Source organism: Rhea pennata, chromosome Z (genome assembly GCF_028389875.1).
Source record: "Rhea pennata isolate bPtePen1 chromosome Z, bPtePen1.pri, whole genome shotgun sequence".
Taxonomy (NCBI): Eukaryota; Metazoa; Chordata; class Aves; order Rheiformes; family Rheidae; genus Rhea; species Rhea pennata.
In genome coordinates, this window is record NC_084702.1 from 1,918,666 (window position 1) to 1,942,387 (window position 23,722).

At 42.1% G+C, this 23,722-nt stretch overlaps 2 protein-coding genes across 4 annotated transcripts; one reads left to right on the forward strand and one right to left on the reverse strand.

Annotated features, from left to right (window-relative positions):
* Positions 1-216: 216 nt before the first annotated feature.
* Positions 217-10,920, reverse strand: ZBTB5 (zinc finger and BTB domain containing 5). 2 transcript variants are annotated; one of them, XM_062599071.1, is made up of 2 exons: positions 10,639-10,920; positions 217-5,149 (listed from the first exon to the last, which is right to left on the reverse strand). In XM_062599071.1, exon 2 carries the CDS (start codon positions 5,143-5,145, stop codon positions 3,124-3,126), a length of 2,022 nt encoding a protein of 673 aa, XP_062455055.1. In that variant the 5' UTR covers positions 5,146-5,149; positions 10,639-10,920; the 3' UTR covers positions 217-3,123. The 2 variants fall into 2 exon arrangements, with proteins under 2 accessions (XP_062455055.1, XP_062455054.1); XM_062599070.1 differs by lacking the exon at positions 10,639-10,920 and adding an exon at positions 10,052-10,361.
* On the forward strand, positions 10,857-23,253 carry POLR1E (RNA polymerase I subunit E). 2 transcript variants are annotated; one of them, XM_062599072.1, is made up of 12 exons: positions 10,857-11,138; positions 11,289-11,392; positions 13,886-13,962; positions 15,266-15,351; positions 16,084-16,139; positions 16,539-16,683; positions 17,684-17,791; positions 18,265-18,361; positions 18,914-19,047; positions 19,747-19,828; positions 20,469-20,600; positions 22,869-23,253. In XM_062599072.1, the coding sequence occupies exons 1-12, from the start codon at positions 11,078-11,080 to the stop codon at positions 23,026-23,028; spliced, it is 1,242 nt and encodes a 413-aa protein (XP_062455056.1). In that variant the 5' UTR covers positions 10,857-11,077; the 3' UTR covers positions 23,029-23,253. The 2 variants fall into 2 exon arrangements, with proteins under 2 accessions (XP_062455056.1, XP_062455057.1); XM_062599073.1 differs by having other exon boundaries at positions 11,089-11,138; positions 11,294-11,392.
* Positions 23,254-23,722: the final 469 nt, after the last annotated feature.

Sequence of the window (23,722 nt, forward strand, 5' to 3'; positions counted from 1 at the left end):
GAAGGCCTGCACGAGCAGTACTGTACGTTCACCTAACTTGGGAAAAACGCAAACATACACTCATATTTCAATAGGGTTATTTTGTAATGCCAAACATCTAGTAATATACAGAATGCAATTAGTGAACTCACAAACATTACTTGTTTAGTCAGTCCTCTGTACACTATCAGCAAGTGAAGCAAGATAATATGGGCAAGAAAAATCAAATCAGACACATCAGCACGAAGTGTAGCATTTATTCTCAGGTTTGTTTCATAATACTAACATGATAGTACTTTTACATGAGATCTCACTGTAGTGTTCAGAAACTTAAGTTTTGAACAAAAATTGCCATGGTAAGTTTTTTGACAGCTAGTAGGCTTGGAGATGAAAAACTTCCCATTCTACAGTACAAGATAGCTAGAGTAGAGATACTTCAGAGATATTACTTCATATCGGAAGATGAAGAGAGTAAAACGCTAGACACAAGCGCCTGGACTTGCATGATGCCCCTCCAGAAGTATGTATCAATGAATAAGGAAAATTACAATTGCTACTTCCAAAGATGTCCCAAGTTTAACTTTTTCTTTAAAAATGACAGCAGTCCTCTCTTACAAGTTGACATTTCTCAATGTCATTTAAATCTTATTATAAAAACAGATCCAGAAGTACAGTTAAATATATGTTTAATTCATCTGCTCATGTTAATTCTTAATTATTCTAGTCTCCTTACTCACATATCTGCTTTATTCCTATGCATGATGGGATTTCAAGGATTTCAGATGTGCTACAGAAAATGGACACAAAATGGAAACAAAACTATTTTTTAAAGAAAACACTAAAAGGCAAGAAAGATTAAAAGACTATCTTACTAACAAGGCAACACACTAACACAAAAATATTAAAATATGAAATACTGCATTTTATTGATGTTTCAGTGAGATCATTTAGTATAGCTCAATGTTGTTAGTCCCCTGAAATCAGTTATTTCAAATAAAATGTGGCATTTCCTAATCTTTTTATAAAATGTGGTACATTTCTTTAATGCTTTAAAAATTTAAGAACCAGAAATAAGACCGTTAGGTAAATTCTACAATGACATTTCAACATTTTGAAGGAATTAATCAGGTCATTCACTACAGTTCCATCTACCTTGGATGCGCAAGCTGCAAACGACGCACTGACAGACACTAGGTATTTTTTCAACATGGACAGGTGACATTAGAGATGAAGATGCATTTCTTTATCAGCCATTTACTGTTTCACATAAAGCGAAACGTAGGAGTTCCATGTTTCCTTCGGTCTGACAATGAACGATTTTTGTACTTCAACAGTTTTTATAGCTCATCCTGCCAAGTTACCTACAGGACTGTGGACTAAGATTTTATTTTCAGTTTATGCAAATATAAATCTAAGATGTTAAAGATAGCAAACTATCAGACAGCACAAGTCTTCAAAACTGCTGAACATCACACAGGATATATTTGCTGTAGAGACAAAGAGGAGAAAGTTTCCAAAGAAGCATTTACTCTGTGATTTTGACACAGAAAACGTTGATCGTTTGTTTCTCCTGAGTAGAAGACACGCTAAAATCCTGACCCATCTCTTATACAGCACAGTAAGATTTATCAGAAGTGCTCTCAAATGTTATTTAGAAATCTAATACGCTGAAAGTTAATAATTAAGTTCACGTGCATCTTTAACTAATACTATTTGCAGTCTTTTTTTTTTTTTTGTTACAGTGGTATCAAAGAAGAGGAAATTAAAAACAAGATTTATCTGATTCGCTTGAAGAACAAAGATCAAACTGCTTTACAAGGTGTACAGTGCTCTTTTTTAAAAATTAAAATTATGCCAGTTCTTTTTTAAATTTATGTAGAAAAAAATACTGTTATGACACTACTTTAAACTGAAGGCCTGGATTTGATAACTACATTATTCAGCAACATAAATAAATATGGCAAATGAGGATCATTCCTTACTGCTTTGATCTGAGAAAAAATCCATAGTTGGAAAGGAAAACAAAGGAAAACAAGTATATGGAGAAGGAAATCAAAGCCTAAAGATAAGAATATCAGAAATGGATAGTATGTTGACACAGTAACATGGATCAGATTGACTATCAGCATCTGGAAAGAGCAAGAGACTATCTTATACAGTAGAAAAAGCCATCACAAATTCTCTTTCTCATTCAGACTAACAAAGCAGGCAAATACAAGCTCTTTTCGGACTTCTGTGCACATGGAATTTTAACATATGAAATACAAATCGGTTAAAATACTGCTAAGAATAGCACAAACAAGAAACAGTACTTCACTTATCACTTAATACAAGTTTCTACAGAAAAAAAATTGGTGAAACACCCAGATCTTGCTGTATTCAAAGTATATATACATCTGGCAGACCAAAAGTTACTCCTGGATTTAATTTAAGCACCTTCATTACATAGTGTCCTTTACTACAAAACAGCCAAACATACATTCAGAACTCTAAAACTATTTTTTATAATTAACATATTGTAAAGCATTTTATGGCAGACAGGTGCATCCAAAGTTGTTTTTCTTTTAAAGATATGCAGTTTGTATTTTTCATACACAAAGAGCTCTTTGCATTATTTTTCATATACAATTCATCAACTTACTTTTTACAAGTCATTCATTTAAATGCTTTCACTTTTACAAAATACCCTTAAAAAAAAAGAAATTTGCACTTAAATTCCTCATTCTTGAAATGTACTACTTAGACATCATCAGGAGACAACTATGTTCTCACTCAACCTCCACCCCTCTGCCCTGCAAAGGAACTACATAGTTTTAGGGATTATATCCCTGCGAGCCCAAGGCCTGCATGTACATAATAATAATAATGCTTAATATAGAAACAGTGCCACCTTCTGAAGATCTCAAAGCACTTCACTAACAGTTGTTTAAGCCTCACAACACCCCTGTGAGGTAGGTATGGTATTATCCCAAATGCACAGAACCTGTGGTGTGTGGGGCATAATCCCACTTAAAAGCTCACTGATCCCCAAGAGCAGCTTCTTAACCTGCAGCCTTGACCAAAATAGTGTTATTGTTCCTGAAATACTTCAGAGACTTAAAAGTTTGTATTGTCATTCTCATTCAGGCTAGGGGGTCAAAAAGATTAAAGCAAAGTGCTAGGTAGATTGCTGCTCTGCCACCTCAGGCAGGTTGTTTTGGAATGTTTATATAGATGGCTGGACTGGCTGAATCTTTTGCCACACTTTAAACAGGCATAAGGCTTTTCTCCTGTATGTACACGGATGTGTTTCTTACAGTCTGTCAGAGTCAAAAAAGTCTTGCAGCAGATCTTACATGCATATTTGCGAGCACCTTCTACAACCAAGACATTGTGCTCAGATAAGGCCTTCTTACATTTTGAGAGGACATCTGCAGATGCCCTTGTCAACTGTGGTGGACCAGGTTGTGAAGGATGCCCATTCTCAAAAGAAGTCGTCCCGTTCATTATCAGCTGGGTACTGGATGAGTTATCTTGCAGCTGGGAGCTCCTGACAGAGGTCACAACAGGCATTTTCGGGGCTATGCGACGGTAACCAGGAAAGCTACTAGCTCCACCTCTTACAGAGCCCATCATTGCCCTTGACAGAGAATGCAAGCCCAAGCCTGACCTCGGAAAATCCATACCAAACTGTTCTGCAGCCCGGTATCCAGAAGTCTGTACACAAGGAAGGCCCATTACTTCCTGCATTGGTCTAACAAAGTGAGAGTCTGCAGGCTCACTGAACGGATTCTCTACATGAGAGACTGTCGCAGATGAATGACCACTTGCAGGCCCAGATTCTGGACTCATTAGGTAAGAGGCATCACTGTCCATTCTGCAGTCACTTGTTGTATTTGGAATGTTATCATCGTTATTTTGACTAGCACCAAAGCTGCCACCTCTGTTTTTATTCAGAAAGCTGGAGATACTGAAAGTGGACTTGTGTTCCAGGTTATTTGACACTTCCATAATATGGATGTCTCCCACCCTATCAGTACTGGACTGAGGATCGGAAAAGCTACGATCACTGCTTTCAGGACTCAGTTCTATCTTCTCTGCACTCACTACTCCTTCCACTTCAACAGATTCACTACCTTCTGCTTGTGAAGTGACATCACTCACTTCATCTTGAGGTTCTGGGGAACTCAAGGGCTCAGATTTAACCACCACTCTCATATGTTCTTTTTCATTCAGAGCGACCTCTGGATTCTCACATGGGAAATTGTTCTTTTCAGAAGTAGTGTCCTGATCAAAGCTGGTTTCCACTTGTGTTGCCTGGGATGCCATGGACATCTGTGAAATGTTTCCTCCACTGTTGTCAGACTGGCTGGGCACCTGAGCATCTTCCTGAGCACTGAAAGATTGATCAAACATAATAGTATTATCCTCCTGATTATCAGTAACAGCATCAGCCTTAGAATTGTCCACAATCTTCAGTGAATCTGGTGAAAAGAAATCTTCCCGTGAATGAACTACTGACTGCCCACTCTCTGGAGTAACATCTGAAACAGACTCATCTATGGTAGGTCTAATTCGCTGCCTGGCCCGATCCTCAGAAGACTGTTTACGCTTGTGGAGACGACGGATAGGAAAAGTGGTACGCTGCTCTATGTTACTTCTCATTGATGAGCTCATAGTATTTGGCTGTTCCTCTGTGCTCTGAGAGGAATTCAATGCAGAGCTCACGATGCTCAATCCCAGCTGCTGAAGCATGAAAGATCTTTGCATGCGTGCATTTTGCTCTTGAACTCTATCATTAGGTGGGGACATTGGCAGTGTCCTGGTAGTAAGATAATGTTTACAGGCTTTAACAACAGAGTTCAAATGTAAGTGAGAAGCAGCCAGCAAGACATCCATAACATTGCTTTCTCCGAGCATTAATGTGGAAGTGTACATCATGTCAATCAGAGCAGCAAAGGCTTCTGCTGTCACCACTTCACTGTCCAGCTGAATCATGTTCATAGTTTGATCTCCCTCTGCAACAGTAAAGAGAGCTCGGAAATGTGTGCTACATGCTGCCAGAACAGAACGATGGGCTTTGAAATGCCTGTTTCCCACCACAATGACACAGTCACAAAGCTGGCCATGAAGCCTCTGGTAGTTTAGCTGCTGAAAGATTTGCTCAAAGTGTCCTGGAAAATCCATGATCCTACAAAACAGAACAGAAGAAATTATAATACTAAAAATGACTGGAGTTTCCATTAGACCACAAATGAGAGACAACGGCTAAAAGCCAGATAAACAATACTTTAAAATTAATTTACCACCACTTAATACCATACTGGTACTAAATGAAAGATGTCAAGGAGCACAATGCTGCAAAGAGCACAAAGGAGAGAGTTAAAAAAAAATCTGTTAACCCAGTATAGCCGCTAACACAGCATCAAACATGCCACAGACAGTTCTACTATAAAGGGAATAATGCAAGCCATGTGGCTCATGTTAATCCTTGTTCAAACTAAAATATACTCTTTAGCTAAACTTCTAATCTTGACTTAATTTTCTATTTTTGAAGAATCCACTGAAACCTTTGATAAATTGTTCAGATAATTACATAATCTTACACTCAAAAGTCTGAACTTCAGTTCTGGTCCATGTAGCCCAACTTCACCTTCAGCAACTTTTTTTTTTTAACCTATTTTTCTCTGCTACAATGCAGAACATTCTCTGAAATATCTGCCTCTTAAAAAAATAGAAACAGTTAATGGAAAAGAAGGAATTTTTGCATTGGAATGAGTGTCCAATAGCTATCAAGAATTTATGAGCCAGAACATACTGAACATGCTTTTCTTCCTCCCATAAAATAAATAAAATGGTCATGAGATAGAAAAGTCATAAAAGATGTCAAATTAACACAATATTGCAAAGACTAAAAATGTTAGGTCATGTGGGAACCCAGCTAAACACTCCCTGACAGCCTCATTACATTGGAGTTAAGGGAAGTACAGCAAACGGCTATCCCCAAACCAAGATGCAACTAGCGTTCATCTACCTCCTACTCCTCTAAGATATATGACATACACTTTGAAGGTCTTAGCTAGATTTCACCATATACTCCACCAGACTAAGAACCATGTCCCTGTTCAACGTACACAGGCTATCAAAGAACAGGGGTGTGAAGTAAGCACAGAAAGGCTAAAACTTCTACTGGCAAAAATCAGGAGCAGTAGAGAGGCATTTGCCTCTACCTGTAATTGGCTCTGCTGTATTTTAAGAAGAGTAAGAAACTGCACTTTATGCCTTCCAGCACTGGTGAAGATCCAGGTCTACCAGGGCATTAAAAATCCCCTAATTTAGCAGCACTAAGACTATGGCATCAGACTGAAGCAAGCACTGTAATCAGATTTAATTAAATATTCTGCCACAGTTCCCCTTATTTCTATAGATGAAGACATGTAATAGAAGAGTTTGAAATGTGACTTCTTTAAGGAATATGAATACAGAAATACTATGAGACGTTTACTTGACAGTATGAATATACTACGAAAATAAGACATGTTCAGACAAGAACAGATTACATTAAACAAGACAAAGTTCAGAATTACAGTTTTTATTTATGCACTTTTTCTCTAAGAGAATTCTAACACACATGAAAGTGAGGAAATCCTTCCTGGTGTATAAAACAAGAGGGAGGAAGAAAAAGGAAGATTCTGAAACTCATTTACCTCAGACAGCTGGATAAAGGGAGCACTAGGCAACTGTGAAAAGAAGCACTAATCCCAATAGAAAATGCTTAAAACAATTCACTGTAAACTCCTATGAAAATAACAACTCTGAATAAAGATCTATTTAACGTTGTTACTGTACCCAGCATTAAAGGACACAGGTCAGATTGAAGACTGTTCTTGTGACTCAGTCAAGATAGTAGTTCAAACAGAAAGCAAACACAAGTTCCTTCTGGAAAAGCTTTAAAGAAGTTTGCAAACTAATTTATTTTGTGTAACAAAGAGAGAAAAAAAAAGAGTACTCACTGCCTCAGAAAAAGGAATTCTATGTGAGTAAAGGATAGTTTATCATTTGCACCTCAAACCCCATTCCCAACCATCTATATTTAGGTATATTTGCTATTCAAGGTGCCAGATCTGTAGGAATCCTTGGCAAATAGCTAAAGCTTGAAAGTGTGCCAGTATTATGTTAAATAACTGTTTACCTATTAGTTACATTTCACAAAATATTACAATGCACTTGTACTGTGCTTAACTGTTGTGCCAGAAATAATACAGCTGATAAAACGGTCCCTTGAAGGCTAAAAAACACACTCAAATGTACACAGTAATCAGTGATAAAAGCAGTATTAAAAAAAAAAAAAAACTCCAATATCAGTTTGATTTTTAACAAGCCAGCAAGATGGTGAGAAAGAGGATGTGGAAAGAAACAGAAATCTCTGCTTCCTCTGACATTTTCAGCAAGAAGAATCCCTTCAAAACCTACAGTAATGGGTTCAGTCTGAAAAAGCCATTACAGTAGAATACCTAAAGTGAAAATTTAGTTAATGGTAGTTAAAATCATTTCTGGATTTTCCCCATACAACTAAAAGCTGAAAGCATGAGAGCAGACTCTAGTGTTAGGCTGCTTGTATGTGTTGGCTACAATTCTCAGTGCCAGTCAAGAAAGGCATTTTATTTTGGGCCTGACAAGACACAGAAAAGTATCAGTAACTAGTGACTTCACTGCCTAACAGTGTAGTTTACAGTATTAAATTTGAGGTGTTTGCTTTGCCAGGCTTTAGGTATAGTCCAGTTACTCACAACTCACGCATCCTCCCTGGTTTCAGGAAGGATGATTTACAATTTGTCTAAGAATCAGAGGAGATGAACTACTCTGCAAAAACTGCTGACGATTGCACCAGTCCTCCACAGAAGAATGGGAGATTACCATATGGCCTAGTATTTTCTCACTGTCTGAAGGTACTGCAAATACACAGAACTTTCAGCAAGACCAAGTCATCAGTAAACAGTAATAGCATAGTCTGTCAGCTGCAAAGAGCATCTTTAAAAGGGGTAATACCAAGTCTCCTAAAAGAAATCAGATTTTCTTAGATTCTCTTGGTTATCTGAAGCAACTGACCCCCCTTGCAGTGGCGAAATGCGTACTCATGTGCCCCTGTTCCTTGTATTTTGGCTCACCTCATCTTAGCACTATGATGCATCTCTCAGACTCTAAATCCTGCAGTAGAATAAAGTATTTGAAAGCAAAGACACATACTAAGAGACTGAAGCATCATGCTCCTGCATTTTGATATGCCATCAGGACACTCAGGACATTGTTTCTGTCTTACTGTGTAAGAAACAGTACTACATCGGAAGTCTATTTGGGTGCTATCACTACTTCATTTATTTACAAAGGGAAAAAGCAGTGAAGACTGCCACACAGAACTGGCAACAAAGACAGCTAATGGCATGGAAACATAAACAGCTATCAGTGAGAATCAATCTGAACTTACGGTTAGCATGTCAACAGCTCAAAGCCTTACTTTTGGCTCATGATATTGTGGCAGTCCTTGTTACTGGCCATTTCTCCCTCAAAAGAATATCCAGTATTGAAAAGAAATAATTCAATTACTAGCTATTCCTATTTAAGAATCATCCCCACTTCACCAGTCATACCACAAATACCACAGAGAGCCAAAAGGCTGCATGCAAGTGTCCAAAAGGAAAGAGTAGCCATACGCAACTCAGTTTGATACCTGCTTGCTCAAAATGCATTAAATTCTAAATACAGATCTTCAAAATCACTGCTCCAGAAGTCCACAGATTTTAACAATTTCTCTCTTATCACCCTCCTCGGTGATTCCGAAGGAGTCTTTCCTAAGCTTTTAAATAACTACTTGGATGAAACTAGGGTTAATTTAACTCTGTATTAAAGACGTATACTTTTGACAGAAAATGGTTCAGATCAGAGTAACAAACATTAGTAGAGGAACCTCAACAAAGGCTGCATTAGTTTTACACATAAGTTTAACTTAGAATCATAGGATAGGGAATTTGGAAGGGACCTCTGGAGATCATCAGTCCAACTCCCCTGCTTCAGTAAAAAAACTATCTATGTAAATGATTCAACAGATCAATACTGTATTCCAAACGAGAATTATCAAGATTACTTGCTTCTGATCTCCCCAAGCTCTTACTGAAAACTTATGTGTGATTTCAAATTGCTGATAAAACAGCTATGTTATATAATCTCTACACACATGTACAATTCTGTATATTTTAGCATGTACTACTGACAGGTTAAAAAAAGTTACCACTGCTTAGAAGTCTCATGAGAATGTAAATATTTAAGTTATGTAAATGTGACAATTTCATTGAATTCTTTCTGAATAATCTTTAAAGAATGGGAAGAAATCAAGTAGTTTTCATCAGTACAAAGATGGTAAGTTTATTGTGTGTTCTCACACAGGGATCAGTCTACCTTTGCTTTATAATACATCAGTTTATATACAGAGTGCAACAGCAGTAACATGGTTACCAGCTTGACCCTAGCAAAAATTTGTTCATGTGAACATGAAAAAGGGTGGCATCTAGCCACACCAACCCAACAGAGACAATACATACGTAATAAGAAATAAGTAGTACGCACAAAACATTTGTACACCAGCAGTACACGTAACATTTCTGCACTTGTCTGTTATGAGCCTGTTATGAGTAATCTGACAATTATAGCAAGCACCAGAAAGTAAAACCTGCTTTCTAACCTGTCAAATAAATGTATTTTTCTTTTAAAATTCCAAAACACTAAAGTGTACAAAGAGAAGAAAGATCAAATGCTTTTGCATTCTTTCCTGAGCTTTCTGAGAGGCACTGTACCGAAGGACCGAGTCATGAGCTGGAACATCCAAGTTTCGGGTCTGTCTCTAAAGACTTCTTCTACACTTCATCCTTGCATCATTACATCCTCAGTAGCTAAAAACGTATCAATATTTTTAAGATTACGTCTTACCATCATGCGCAAAACAGAAGTCAAAAATCCCTTTTCAAACACTGCATCTCATGCTTAGGAATGTGGTTTTTTTTTTTTTTTTTTTTTTTTTTTTTTGTATTTGATGACTTACTTAGAACCAAATACGTTTCAAGGATGTTGAAGCAGAGGCAAAACGTCAGCTTCCCTGCAATAACTGGAAAACAGCGTGCCCGAATACTCCACTCCTCGACTCCGCGTTTGCGAGGTACGGCCGATACCTTGAAAGCGGCATGTTTGCGTAACCCCCGAAAAAGCCTGCGGTTCGGCAAAAGGAGGCCCCCGGCGGCCGTACCAGAACCGTAAACAAACCCCCTCGCCGACCCGCGGCAACACCCGCCGCCCCCCTCAGTCTCTTCCCGGCCCGGCCGAGCCTCGTCTGCGGCCTCCCAGCGCGGCGGCCTCAGCCGCCCCGCTCGCCCGCCCCCGGCCCGCGCCGGCGCCGGCGCTGCCCCCCGCCGCCCGGCACCGGCACCGGCACCGCCGCCGCCCCGGCAGGTCGCAGCGCGGCGGCTCCTCCGCGCGCCCCGCCCGCCGCAGGCCGCGCCCCGCGCACGAACCTGCGCGACGGCAGCACCCCCGCCCGCCCGCCGCGCATGCGCACTACCGCGCGCGCGCGGCGCCGCGCACCACGTCACCGGCCACCGCCTCGCGCCGCGCAACGTCACCCGCCGTCCTCACCTGCGCTCCCCTCCCTACCCGCCGCTCTTCGCCGCCGCGCGGGAAGGGCCGGGGCGGCGCCGGCGCCGGAGCGGGGGGATCCGCGGGGAGCGGGCGGGGCCGGAGCGCCCGTCGTTCGCTGCCCTGCTCGCCCCGTCTCCTGCCCCCGGCAGCCGCTGCCCTCCAGCGGCCCCCCTCCGCGGCAGCCGGAAGTGACGCCATGAGGCCGCGGCCCCGCTCGGCGGGGAAGGGGCGGGGCACGGGGAGGAAACGGCCTGCAACCGTGAAGGGGGACGAGCGCACCGACCAACCAGCCAATCAGAGGGCCGCCTGGCTCCCGCTCGCTAATCCGCGACCTTGTTGCTAGCGAGCGATCGGGTCCCCGGGACTCGCTAATAAGCTGGCCGCTGATTGGGCGCGTTCCGCGCCCCGCCCCGCCGCACGCTGCCGAGACGACAACATGGCCGCTGCCCTGTGGCGCTACCGCGGGGACCCCGAGGCGGAGCAGCCCGCGCTCCTAGGTGAGGCGGGCTCGGCGCGGCGCGGCGGCGGCTCGTCCCACAGTGGGGGTGGGGGGAGGGCCCAGAGCCCCGTCGGCGCCGCGGGGCGGCCTGGGCGGGCCGCTGCCGGCGGCCCCGTGCCTCAGGCCTGTCTTTCGTGCTGCCCCGCAGTCCAGTTCTCCAACGGGAGGCTGCAGAGGACCGACGACATGCACTTCACCGTGTACCGGGACAGAGACAGTACCAACCCGCGGAAGAGGCACCGGCGGATCCTGGTAAGCGCTGCGTGCTGGCTCATGCTTTTCTAGCTAGCGCCGTGTATTTCCAAGCTTCGGCAGTTTTGTCGAGGGGAGACCCCGGGACAGTTTGGAAACATGTGTGTTTCTGTATGCATACGTTTTTAAACTTATTGCTGTAACAACTGTAGTTCTAAAAAGTATGCCCTTTTTATGCTTTAACTTCTGTATAATAATATGTATGTAGAGCCTCAATAAGTTGCATATTCGAAAAGCCACAAAACTGCCTCCTTCAGCATCCAAACTCCTGCTGGGCTGTTAGAGATCAGAGTGAGATCACAGAATGGTGAGGTTGGAAGGGACCTCTGGAGATCACCTAGTCCAACCACCCTGCTCAAGCAGGGGCACCTAGAGCATGTTACACAGGATTGCATCCAGGTGGGCCTTGAATATCTACAAAGAACACTCCACAACCTCTCTGGGCAACCTGTTCCAGGGCTCTGTCACTCTCACAGTGGAGAAATTCCCCCTCACGTTCAGGCAGAACTTCCTGTGGTTCAATTTCTGCCCATTGCCTCTTGTCCTGTCATATGGGACAACTGAAAAGATTTGTCCCCATCCTCTTGACACCCTCCCTTCAGGTACTTGTACACGTTGATAAGATCCCCCCTCAGTCTTCTTTTCCCCAGCCTGAAGTGGCCCAGCTCTCACAGCTGTTCCTCATGGGGTGGATGCTCCAGCCCTCTGATTGTAGCTGTAAGGGCAGGTATAACCGGACACGTGAACGTAGGACACATTAGTATTTCCATCTCTATGAATTGTGAGGTTTTGGATTTGTTTTTGCACCTTTTTCTGGTGGTTTCTGAGAATAAGAATGAGAAACCCTGGTCAGATACAAAGTTACTTTTAATACCTGTGGCACCTCTTTTCCTCTTTTTAGGCCATTTCTTGCTTTCCTGGTGTATTTGCTTTCATAATAGTACAGTGAGTGAGACCCTTAAAATCAGCAGCGGCCTTTGTTTTGTAGCAAGTTTAAAAAGTGATCAGATTTTGGGCCCTCCTCTTTCCAATTTTTCCAAAAACATCTCTGTATCTTGGAATATTATAGAGATTTCTGTCTAAGTTGTAGTTCAGATATTGGCTCCCATTATAATAGAGATAGGAGTGACAATGAGGAGGTATAGTAGTGAAAAGTTTAATACTGAAGATAGCTCTACTTGGGGTTAAGAAGAGGACAAATACTTGTTTTGTTACTATGAAGAGTTTTGTAAGTTCTGCTGAGTGACATTCTCGGCAAAGGCAGTTTATAGTTTCTCTAACAAACCACAGGGTATCTCAGTACTCCAGAGAAATGGTACCAAATATTGGTATGCTACCAAAGTCTCAAAGCATAGCTGTCTTTTGAGCGTTTTGGGATTAGGAAAGTGAATGAAACAAACCTCATGTCCTTTCAAACAGAATATTATGGGCTGTGCCTCTTGGAATGGAAAGGAACTTGGCACACAGTATAATATGACTAATTATATTGATAGTGACAAATGAGAATTAGTAACCTTTCCATCTGAACTGAATACATGCTTAAGTAACTAATTTTGATTGATACACAATGGTGTATATGCTGAATCTAATACTGATTTACTGATGTTACAGGTGCTTATTCTAATAACCTAGCTAATAAAGGAGGTAGTGCATGAAAAGTAAAAGCTGTTACTTAAAAAATAATCAGGTCCATGCGATGACAAAATCTTTACAATCTTTTTCTTTGTTTTCTGATTTTTTTGCATTTACACAATGAACATGAATTCTTTACCAGTCTTTTTTTGGGGGGGAGGGAGGGTTAAATTACATTGTAAGGATTTTTTTTCTTTCTTTCATTGAAGAGAAAGCAGAGTTCAAAGTCAGAAGGTACTTTTGGCTACTAGTATGAAATTTTACAGCTTTTTATATGCATGGTTCACTCCAGGACCTGTATGAATATTTTCAGCCAAAATCCTCAGGACTGTTTCATTGCAGTAGAGGCACACAGGCATTTAAAATGTGTTTAGGTGTCTAAGCCATTCCTTAAGGCTGCTTGCCCTTTATCAGTCAATATAGTTACCTGGCAACACTACAGCTTTAAATGAATCATTCACATTTACACTGTTAGTTTTGGCCGTTGTTTCTGAATTAAAGCATGATTGTCAACATAACCAGGTGTTTTAATTGCTGTGACATGCAAGTTTGTTATTGTGGTAAACTCTTAATTTAAGATATGATTGCCATTATTTCCTTTTGATGATTTCTTGTCTTCTGATTGGCTGGAAGCGGAAGTAGGGTGATAGCCACTTGCAGCTTCAAGAGATGTCTTTCTTTTAAAGGTTTTGTCCTGATGCAAAATACTTCCATAGCAGATGAAGTGTGCTTTGCCAGCTCCGTGACTGACATTTGATGCCTGGGAGCATAGAGCTTTGTGGCGGTAGATAAATAAAGTGAATGTAGGGATGGTTAATCACAGATGGACCTGCATTAAAGTCATTTTTCTGTGTTTTTCAGGTCTCAGAAACTGAAAGGCTTTCGTACGTGGGGAATAACTTTGGTAGCGGAGTTATGAAGTGTAATTCCCTATGCAGGTATGGGCGGTGGGCAAAGCTGGGGCAGGGACCAGGTGGAAGAATCTTGCCTTGTTATTCCCAAAAGTGTTTGGTTTTTTTGTTTTTTTTTTTTCTGTAGCTGAAACAAAGCTCCAAAATGGCTGCCTTCTTGAATTTGAGAGTTAAATTTAGTTTAATGAACCCTTATGCTACAAATGTTGAAGCTGTTCTGTTTTTGTATAAATTTAGAACTGTTATCTATGAACACTTCATATCACACTTCATGATTAAGAGGTAGTTTTAATGATTTCAGTGATGCTTGTTTGTGCCTCTGGAGGCCCTGAGATCTGTGCCCACCTAATGCAAAACTGTCACTTGAAGCTAAACAGATATCTGCAGCTAAGTTGGCTTGTTAGTGTCCCCATCTGCCCTCCTGTGCTCTGGGACTATGGGAGTGGATTCACTGGAGAAAGTCCTCACACATGCCACTAAAGCAGACAGAGGAAGAAAGAGGCTCAAGCACCAGGACTGAAATTAAAACAAGAAACGTGGAGCCAGACTCTTCTCAGTGACACTCAGTGACAGAATGAGAGGAAGTGGGCACAAACTGGAAACACAAGAAATTCTATCAGAACATAAGAAAACACTTCTTTACTGTGAGGGTGATGGAAGACTGGAACATGTTGCCTGGAAAGGTTGTGAAGTCTCCATCCTTGGAGACTTCAAAGCTCAACTGAATGAGGAGGTCCTGAACAGTCTGCTGTAGGGGACTCTGCTTCAGCAGGGGGGTTGAACCAGGTAATCTCCAGAGCCCCTTCCAACTCCGACTGTTTTATGATTCTATGAAATGTGGGGTGAAAGGGAAATCATGTGAGATAAATGATCCCATTTTAGAGGCAGCAAAGTAACATTTCTGTGAAATTCTGAGGACCGAGACTCAAAGTGATTCTTTCTAAGCAGAGAACTGGCCACAGGAAAAACCCAGGTTTGGAAAACATGAGAAACTGCGTAGGAGCACTGAGAAACTAAGCATCATGACATGTCAAAAGAGACAAAAAGAATGGACACCAGCACTCAGACGTGGAGACTCCATTCTGTGCATCTTGGAGCTAATTCAGTTGTCTTAGAACTTCCACGTTTACATAGAGCAACAAGGCTTTATGTACATATGTCTTGAAGGGAATTTGTTTTACTGTGAAATCCTGAATGTCTTTGGAAAATCAGTGTTTGCAAGGCAGAAAAATTAGCAGGGGGTGAGAAGTGCACAAAGCTTTGTGCCATGCTATTGTAATAGCATCACACTAAACTGTCTCCCACTGATCATCTGCTCCTGTGTTCTCAGGTATTTTGTTGGTGTGTTAGACAAGGACTCTGGGCAAATGGAAGTCTATAATGCTGAATTATTCAACATGCAGCCCTTGTTGTCAGGTAGGAAGATACTTTGTTTAATGCTAGCACCAAAGTCACAGTGCATGCATTCAGCCATTGATTTGTTGCTGACAGCAGCAGTCTCTGCTTCCTCCCTGGCTGTTCTTTCTCGCTCATTTCTGGATGACAATACATACACACTTCTTGTAAAGTGCTGCTTAATGTAGAAAATAAAGGAGAAGAGAGCAAGATTGCATCTGAATGCAGCTGCAACTTAGGATGGAGGCTAAACAGAAGACATTACAGGAGGGAGGGTGGAAGTACCAGAGCTAATAACAAAGTTGTCCGTGTTCAGCATAATGCAGATCTGTCTAGGTTTACTCTACCATCAAAAGCCTCAGAATATTCAGGTCTAGGGACCGAATCACTGAAAAGCAGAACAACTTTTCATCAGCAGAACTGTTTTCTAGTGTTTGACCCAGAAGGATAACTCCAAGGGTAAGGTCATGGGCCTTTGGAAGCTTACTTCTTTCATGTGCCACAGTATCTGGGTATTCCTGCAGTCCATATATGCTCATAGGTTTTTACAGCACAAATTGGTGTTTTTCTTCTTTATTTTGATTACATGCTGTATCATATTTTTTGTGTTCTTTTAATTGAAAAAGTGCTGTGGAAGGCATCTTGACATGATGTGCCAAGTCTTCCATAATGGATTAGAGCAGGAGAACTATTGAATGCAGATGTTTTCCTGGTTGCTGCAAGCTGAGCATACTGATTTTTGTTCCTTTATAGATAACTTAATAGCTGATGAAACAGAGGATTATCAGAATAAGTCCTACAGGGAGAAGGTAAAGTTGAAACCCCTTATCATATTCTAGTATGGTTATCTAGCTAACGATGGCAGATGATACTTGTTGGAGATTCAGATGTTTAGTTTACCACTGCAGTGTAAACCTGTGTAAGTTCAGTACTTCGTGTATTGAAGATCTGTGAGACAGTGCATAATTAGTTCCTAATTTAGCAGTATTTTTTTTTTAATTATGCCTTGTATACAGTCTTGGAGATTTCTCTCCCCTTATAGACAAGCGCTTGCTTTATTGCAGGGCTGTATCCACTGATCTATTTGAAGTCATCTTAGAGAATGTGGTTATGGGGCCACGTGGTGATAGTTAGGGGAGTTTTAGTCTTGGATACAAAGTGTTTTGAGTTCAGGAATTTGTTGTGATTTGCATCTCTCTTCCATGCAGATGGATTTGTGCATTGAGGCCTTTGGTACCAGTAAGCAGAAGCGAGCCCTGAACTCTCGGCGAATGAATGCAGTGGGCACTGACATCCTGAATACAGCAGTGACAAAAGCAGCAGCAAACATTATAGATGCAAAGGGAATAAAAGGTAAGAAGCAAATGTAACATGGGCAGTCAAAAGCATCTCTTTCTGTTAGTGACTTTCCACATATAAACCAGAAGTGGTGGGAAGGAGAAAGTGTTTTTCCTTGAAGTGGGCAAGGAAGTAGTTGGTTGAGCAGCTGAGAAGGGCAACTTACAGTTCTGTGGGGAACTCACAGTTCTTTCCAAGAACTTCTTTCTTCTGGACCTGTTAGAGTTCTTGAGAGTTGCCAGACTAAAGGAAGGTCCTTTTGGCATCAGTGTCTGCACACATTTTTGGGAGCTTACTTGGAAGTCCCTGGATATCTGCTTCCTGGAATGAAGGCAGCAAATTCACCTGGCCTGAAATGAGACATTTACATGCAGGTGAACTGCATCCTGGTTTCATAGCAGCGTGTGTGTGGGAAATGGTCCATGCCCCAAGCTAGGTCAGGGCCACCTCAAGAGCTGTTGTGCCAGACTGAGGGGCCTAGTCCTTTGCTGTGGAAGAGTCTACAGCAGAGACATTTCTGCTGTGGCATTAGTTTTTGCCACTGCTTTATGGAAAGTTCATTTTTCAAGGCCTCACTTGATCTGGTCCTCAAAATACAGCACATGAGAAGATATTTCAAAGAGTGCATCTTCAGTTTTATTTCTTGTTGTTAAAGAGCAGAACATTTCTGAAAGAAGTGATAACACTTGTGTCATCCGCCATCCATCATGCCAGCCAGAATGCTGAATGCGTTGGTGTGCATATCATAAGCTCTCAGTCAGCACCCTGCAGAATGCTGTCTGTGTGACACTAAGGAAACAAAATGGAGGAGAGCTGTGGTCTTCCCATAGCACCTTCGCAAGAGTCAGATAAATGTCTAAAACTGCAATCCAGTTTCATTTTCCAGCTAGAACTAGTCTAGTGTTCATCCAAGAACCCCACTGAGTTCAAAGAAAGCATTTGCCTTGTGGTTGTTTTCCCAGTGCTCTTGTCTGTATGATTCAAATGCTGTCTTCTTTCTTGCTTCCCTCTAAAGCTTTGATCCAGGATGTGGCCCAAGATGAAGTGCAGAACATCTCTGTCTTCCTCCCTCCATGTCATGAAGATGCTGACAAGCCAGAAAATGTCTACAAGTTTGAGGACAGTATCTTTTTCTGTGTCTGAGTGTGGTTTCCCACACTTGTAAGCCTTGATATCTGTCACGCTAGTGAGTGCTGTCTGGTGTCTGCTGACAGAGCTGAGTCTTCTCTCTCCTGAATCAAAACCTGTGAACAGAGATGTACTGTGCTGGGGCTATGGGCTTGCAAGTTCCACACCCTTCTTCCTTCTTTTAGAGAGAGAAGGATTCAGTGCCTGCCTGTTAGAAGCAGTTCAGTTATGAATAGTAAGGAAGTCAGAAATGTAGGAGAGATGCTTTGTGACAGAGCCACAGCGCTTTAGAAATCTTTGTTCTTGGCCAGCCTTCCAGTGCTATGATTATGTCCTGCCTATTTATAGCTTACTCCCCTCTTTCCCAGCCCCATACCTCCTTTAGTGATAGTGGATAAAGCATATCTCCCTGTGGACTGTTCAGACCGTGAAAGAGCACAATGGTTCTTTTCTTTAAAATCCTTGCAGTTCTCTCCCCAGCAGAGTACGAAGCATTGCGGGTTCCAGCAGAAGTCCTCATTAACATAACTCCAGAGGAAATCATCAAGAAAACAGAAGAGAAAAGGTAATGCTGCATGTAGTCTTCTAATAGTCATGACTGCCTCAGAGAGGCTTTAGTGTTTTGTGGGGCAGAATGGATACCGTGACCTGCTGTGCTCTACCCAAGCTGATCTTTTCAGTGCAGATGGAGGACATCTGTCAAGCATGACTGAGCAGCACTTGTCTCTGGGGAGTCCACATTCCCCAAAGTGTGTGTAGTTTTATGGCAAAGGAAGATGTGTGCACAGCAGCATGGCTGCCCTGTGGGGAATTCTTTTGCAGGGGAGGAAAGGGAAAAATCCAAAACTGGATTTGGAGGTAGCTGCCTGGGAGAGTGAGCATGCAGCTGTTCTGGGCATAGTTCCTGAGCACTGTCCCAGCAAAGTACTGACCAGAAATTTGCTGTGGCTTGACAAGCTGAGACAGGCAATCTCTTAACAGTCTGTGAGAGGGGCTGGGTTGAACATGGTGGACATTGACAGGAAAGTGTGCGCATAAAGCCACCTCATGGGTTTTGCTCTGGCAAAGTTCTGGGAACTCTTCTGGTTTGTTGATTCTCATGCTCTCTCCTCTTCAGCTATTGCTCCTTCGTTCTAGAGGAGCTGAAGTTCTTGCCTCCTGATGAGAAGAGCAGGGATCACAAAGCCCGATGCCTTTGGTTCCTGGACACCCTTATTAAGTTCAGCTTCCTAAAAGTCATCAAGAAGAAGCGTAAGACATTAGTGGAAAGTGTTCCCTCTCCCCTTCTCAGCTACATGCAGGGACTTGGTTTATAATAGGAATTCTCAAAAACATTGCAGAAAATACTTCATTTAAGATTTTCAGGACTTGTCATCTCGCACAGAAATTTGTGCATATGAGGCTCCCTGTCATTGCTGAAAATGTTATTGTTAACACTTTCAAGGGAGGGAGATGGGGAAGGGGAATGACAAGTCTGCCTGTAAGTATCCTCCTGCGTTGTTGAACGCACAGGGGTCACTGTGTAGGAGCTAGTCAAAAGGCTTGAATTAGAAGTGAGACTACCTATTCATAGCTTACTCCCCTCTAGACTAGTCTAGGTGGTAATAGAAATTTGTTAATAATTATTTTAATAAACTATCCTGACAGGACTGCAGATAAAGAATATATTAAAAGTAGAGTGATGCACAAATTTATTTCAAATTTTTTAGTACTGATATGGAAGGTCCCAATTGCCAAATAAAAAGCTATTAGGAGCCTCTGATCTGAAAGTTAATGAAACCAGAAATCAAGTGCCTACATTCCTTTTATGTTTTCTGTGTTGTTGGGAAGAGGTAATAAACAATAATAAATGTGTCATTGGGATTAGGATGTGTCATTATACAGGCAAATAGCCTGTATAATGAAGAGTCTGTATATCTTGTTTTATTGCAAGATGCCTTTCTGCCCTAGATCCAATGGGCCCTGAATGCCCACACATCATTAGCAGGAAACTTATGAAGAATTTCACTTCACTGACCTACAACAATGGCAGGTAAAGAATTGTTCTTTTAGTTTGATGTTCTTGAAGCTGTGACAGAGCAGAATTGAGCTTGAAGAGCTGTGGAGACATTATCAGGAAATCTCAGCATATACTTCCTTCCAAAACATGAAACTACAGTACCTTGTCTCACTTAGCAGTTTTGGCCCATGTAATTTTCTCTGTAGAACAGTGGGTTACAACCTGTAGTGGTCTCTGAACTGTGCAGTGAGCAATCAATAAATATTTCTATAGGGTTGTCAGCCAGGAATCTGCAGTATGCAGTGTTTTTGATGAGTTTCTAGCAGTCACGTTTCACATTGAAAACCCTCAAAACAACTTCACTTTACTTTCCTCTTGCAAGGCACCAATGTGCCAAAGAACCTGAGATGTCATCTGTCATTGGTTTCATCAAGGCCGCACAGTGATTAATGACCCCAGAATCCTGCTTTTGAACAGAAGCATAATGATCATATGAGGAGAACACAGAAGTCTGTCAGGCTCTATGATCAGGGATATCTATTGCTTTCAGCTCTTACCTAGTATGTAGGAAAAGTCAGTCTAATTGGGGCTCCAATTCTGTCTGCACCTCATGGGGATTGTGTTTTGGTTTCACTGAAGCTTCATATTTCCTGTCTTTTCTCTTGGCCTCCAGTGTCCAGAATTTAATCTCTGCATCAATGAAGGCTAAAATCGCAGCATACGTCATTGCGTTGGCTCTGCACGTTAACAACTTCCAAACAGATATTACTGTCCTGCAGAATGACATGAAGCTCCAAGAAAGCAGGTGAGCCATTGCATTTATTTGTATCTGATGGGATATGCTGCAACCCTTCTACAAATGGCACTTGTCACAAGGAGGTTCTCAAGTATATCATGAGGCTCTTCAGCTGTTTCACAGAAAAGGTTACTGATGCAGACAATACCAAAACAGCTGGCTGGGTTGAACTCTAGCACAGGACTCATCTGCTTCCTTCTAGCTCTCTTGCCTGACAAGTAGCGTTGCTTTCCACTTTCATCTCCACTGTGCCCCTTCTTCCTGCAGAGCTCTGATCTCTGCTAGGTTCCAGTCTGGGTTTAATTGCAGATTTGCAACTGTCTGGAACAGGAAGATTAGAAAAGCTTTTTTTTTTTTTTTTTTTTTTTTTTTTTTTTTTTTTTTTTTTCCCACAAAATTAGATTGTAAGCATGCATTTTGTGCTTCTGTGAAGTAATCACAGGCTCCTGAAATTTCCCCACCCTTGGCTTGGCACCAAGAAGAATGTTTTATTTCTCAAGTTCTGATGTGTTTAGGGGGGGTTCTGCAAGTCATCGTGCTGGGAGAATGAGAAGAAGTTGTAGGCAGAGTTCCTGGCGTTAGTATATGAGATGAGGATTTGCCACCTGGCAAGTGTGATGAATGCATGTGAGTGAAGATGAATGCATGGAAGACAGTTCACAGAATAAGTTTCTAGGCAGACAACTCTTGTCGGGATAACTGTAATGGGAAGTTGCTTCCTAGCCTTCTATTTGTCATGAAAAAATAAATATACTCTGCCATGTGGTTTGCATCTAGCGTATCTTGCAGCTGCAAGACGTGCTTTCACCAGTAGATGTCAGTCAGTGCACGGTCCCAGGCTCCCCAGGCTCTGTGAGAATTCATCTTCTGGTTGCAGTGGATCTCTTACTCCTGCAAAATAAATCAGGAATTGATTGGAGTTAATCAAATGTCTAATGAGCTTGCTGGGAAATCTCCCAACAAGCAGACATTAGCTCAGCAGACAGCTTGCTAATACGATTTCTGAATGGACCAGGTTACCCTATTGGCAATTGGAGTTCAACTGTGCTATTAGTATCTTTCTCCCCATCCTGCTCTGTGGATGATGATTCTGAGGACTTGCACTTCCTAACACAACAACACTGGTCCTTCACAACAGGATTGTGAGAGCTGATGTTGCTTTAGTGCAGCACTTCCCTATTACTACAAGAAAGACATTTCTGTCTGCAGGATTTTGTTGCTGGGAGTATCCTGTAGTTTTTGGTTGAGGGATGTAATGTGAAGCTGCTTTGATAACTGAAGTTATCAGAGCCTTTAGTCACCTCCTGGGTTTGAGAGTATTGATGATGAACATTGAAGGAATGAACCCTGGTTTTGCCCCCAGTTATGTTCTTTGGTGAATAGTGAGCACTGTTTGCTAATTTCCTCTTTTGGAAAGAGGCCATACTGTTTTGGGGGGTTAACATGCACATTAAATTTTTGCTTTTAAATACTGTACTGGGGCTGGGAGCACTGGGCAATGTATACTGGTGAGAAGAGGCTGGAGGAGACTGGGACCAGCTAGGAAAATTGAAGCATAACAAGTTTGAGAACAATCTGGTATAGCTTTGGGATGATCCATTCTTGGAATGGGAGGTTTGATTAAAGAACTCTAGAGATCTCTTCCTATCTAAATTTTTTTTGTATTTCAAGGATATAAAGTGACTTGGGAGGATTCTTGGGAGCCAGAACACTTCCTTGCTTGCTATTTTCAGAGGCGTTTGGTTTTCTCTGACAGGCCTCCAGGTGTATTCTGGTCTGCCCTGTTTTGCCCAAACTCTTCTTGCTACATACCTCAGCCAAGCCCCTCTGCTTAGGGATGCTGAACTCCAGCAGCTAAGAGGAGTGGCTCTTGAGCTGTACTAGTTTTCCTGCATCATACCATGCACAGGAAATGAGTGCCTTGTGAAGCATTTGCATTTGAAGAATGCAGATGGTGAGGATCGAGGCTTGCTGACCTTCCTTCAAAAATGCAGAGCAGCATTTTTACAAGTTAGCTGGCCATTGAGTAGGACGATACGGGTTTATAATGCTCTCCAAGGTGGTTGTGCTCAGGTCAGTAACATTCTAGCTGCCACAGCAAGGCTCCACTCCATAGCCTTTGGATACCTCAAGCTTCTGTCACCTTAGTACTTCTGAAACCCTATTACTGCTTCCTAGCTTCTACCCTGAGGGGAAAGAGCATTGCTCTTTTGCATCATGTCTGCCCCAGAAGGCATATCCACCCCATTGACATAGTATTTCTCTGATACTTTCCAGGATGATGGACATTGCGAAGGCCATGAGGCTGAAGATCTCTAAAGCAAGGGAGCTACCAGGACTTGAGGCTGAGCAGAACCACAAGCTGGGCACTCTCTCTCTCCCCTTACCCATGCAGAAGGCATCGAAGGGCCAACGGAAGCGCAAGAAGATGAACTGAAATACCTCTGTAGTCAGAGCAGAGGTGAAACAACTTCTTTCTCAGCTGCACCCAAACCATTCAGTGGCACTTATATCTGTTGGATTTAGCTGTCCACAGACAGGCCAAGACCCAGCTGAAATCCAGTCTTGTTGTTGGACTAGGACAGATGCTGACTTTACTAAACTGCTTATTTTTTCTATATATGTTAAAAAATACATATAATAAACCCTTTGCCCTTCTTCATGCTCATGTGAGAGAGGACAGATGTAGGATGAGCCAGAGCAAGGAGAGTAATACCTGAAACCACAGGTTTTTCACTGAGTACTAACAGGTTAGTTCTAGCATCATTACCTGTTGGATTGGCTAGTCTTACCCTTTTTGACACAAATGTGAGGTGAAGAGCGTAAGAAGAGAGAGGCTAAGCAGTGTTGGTTTATACACAATTTCAGCTCTTTCTGGACTTGTTTCTCCAGATTTTCAGTTTAATTTTGTGTTCAAATAGTGTTAAGTTATAACACAGAGAAAATACTGCTGCCTCTTTCTGTATCTCAAGAGGAGGAAGGACTGGAGCTGGAGTCATGTTGAGAAAGTTGCTTGAATCAGCAGCTGCCCATTGGGAGAGACTTCTGTGCTAGTTTCCCTGTATTTTCAATTTAGTTTTAGGCTGCTGAGTTTCTCTGAGCTCCATTCCAGGTGTTTGTTAAACAAGGTT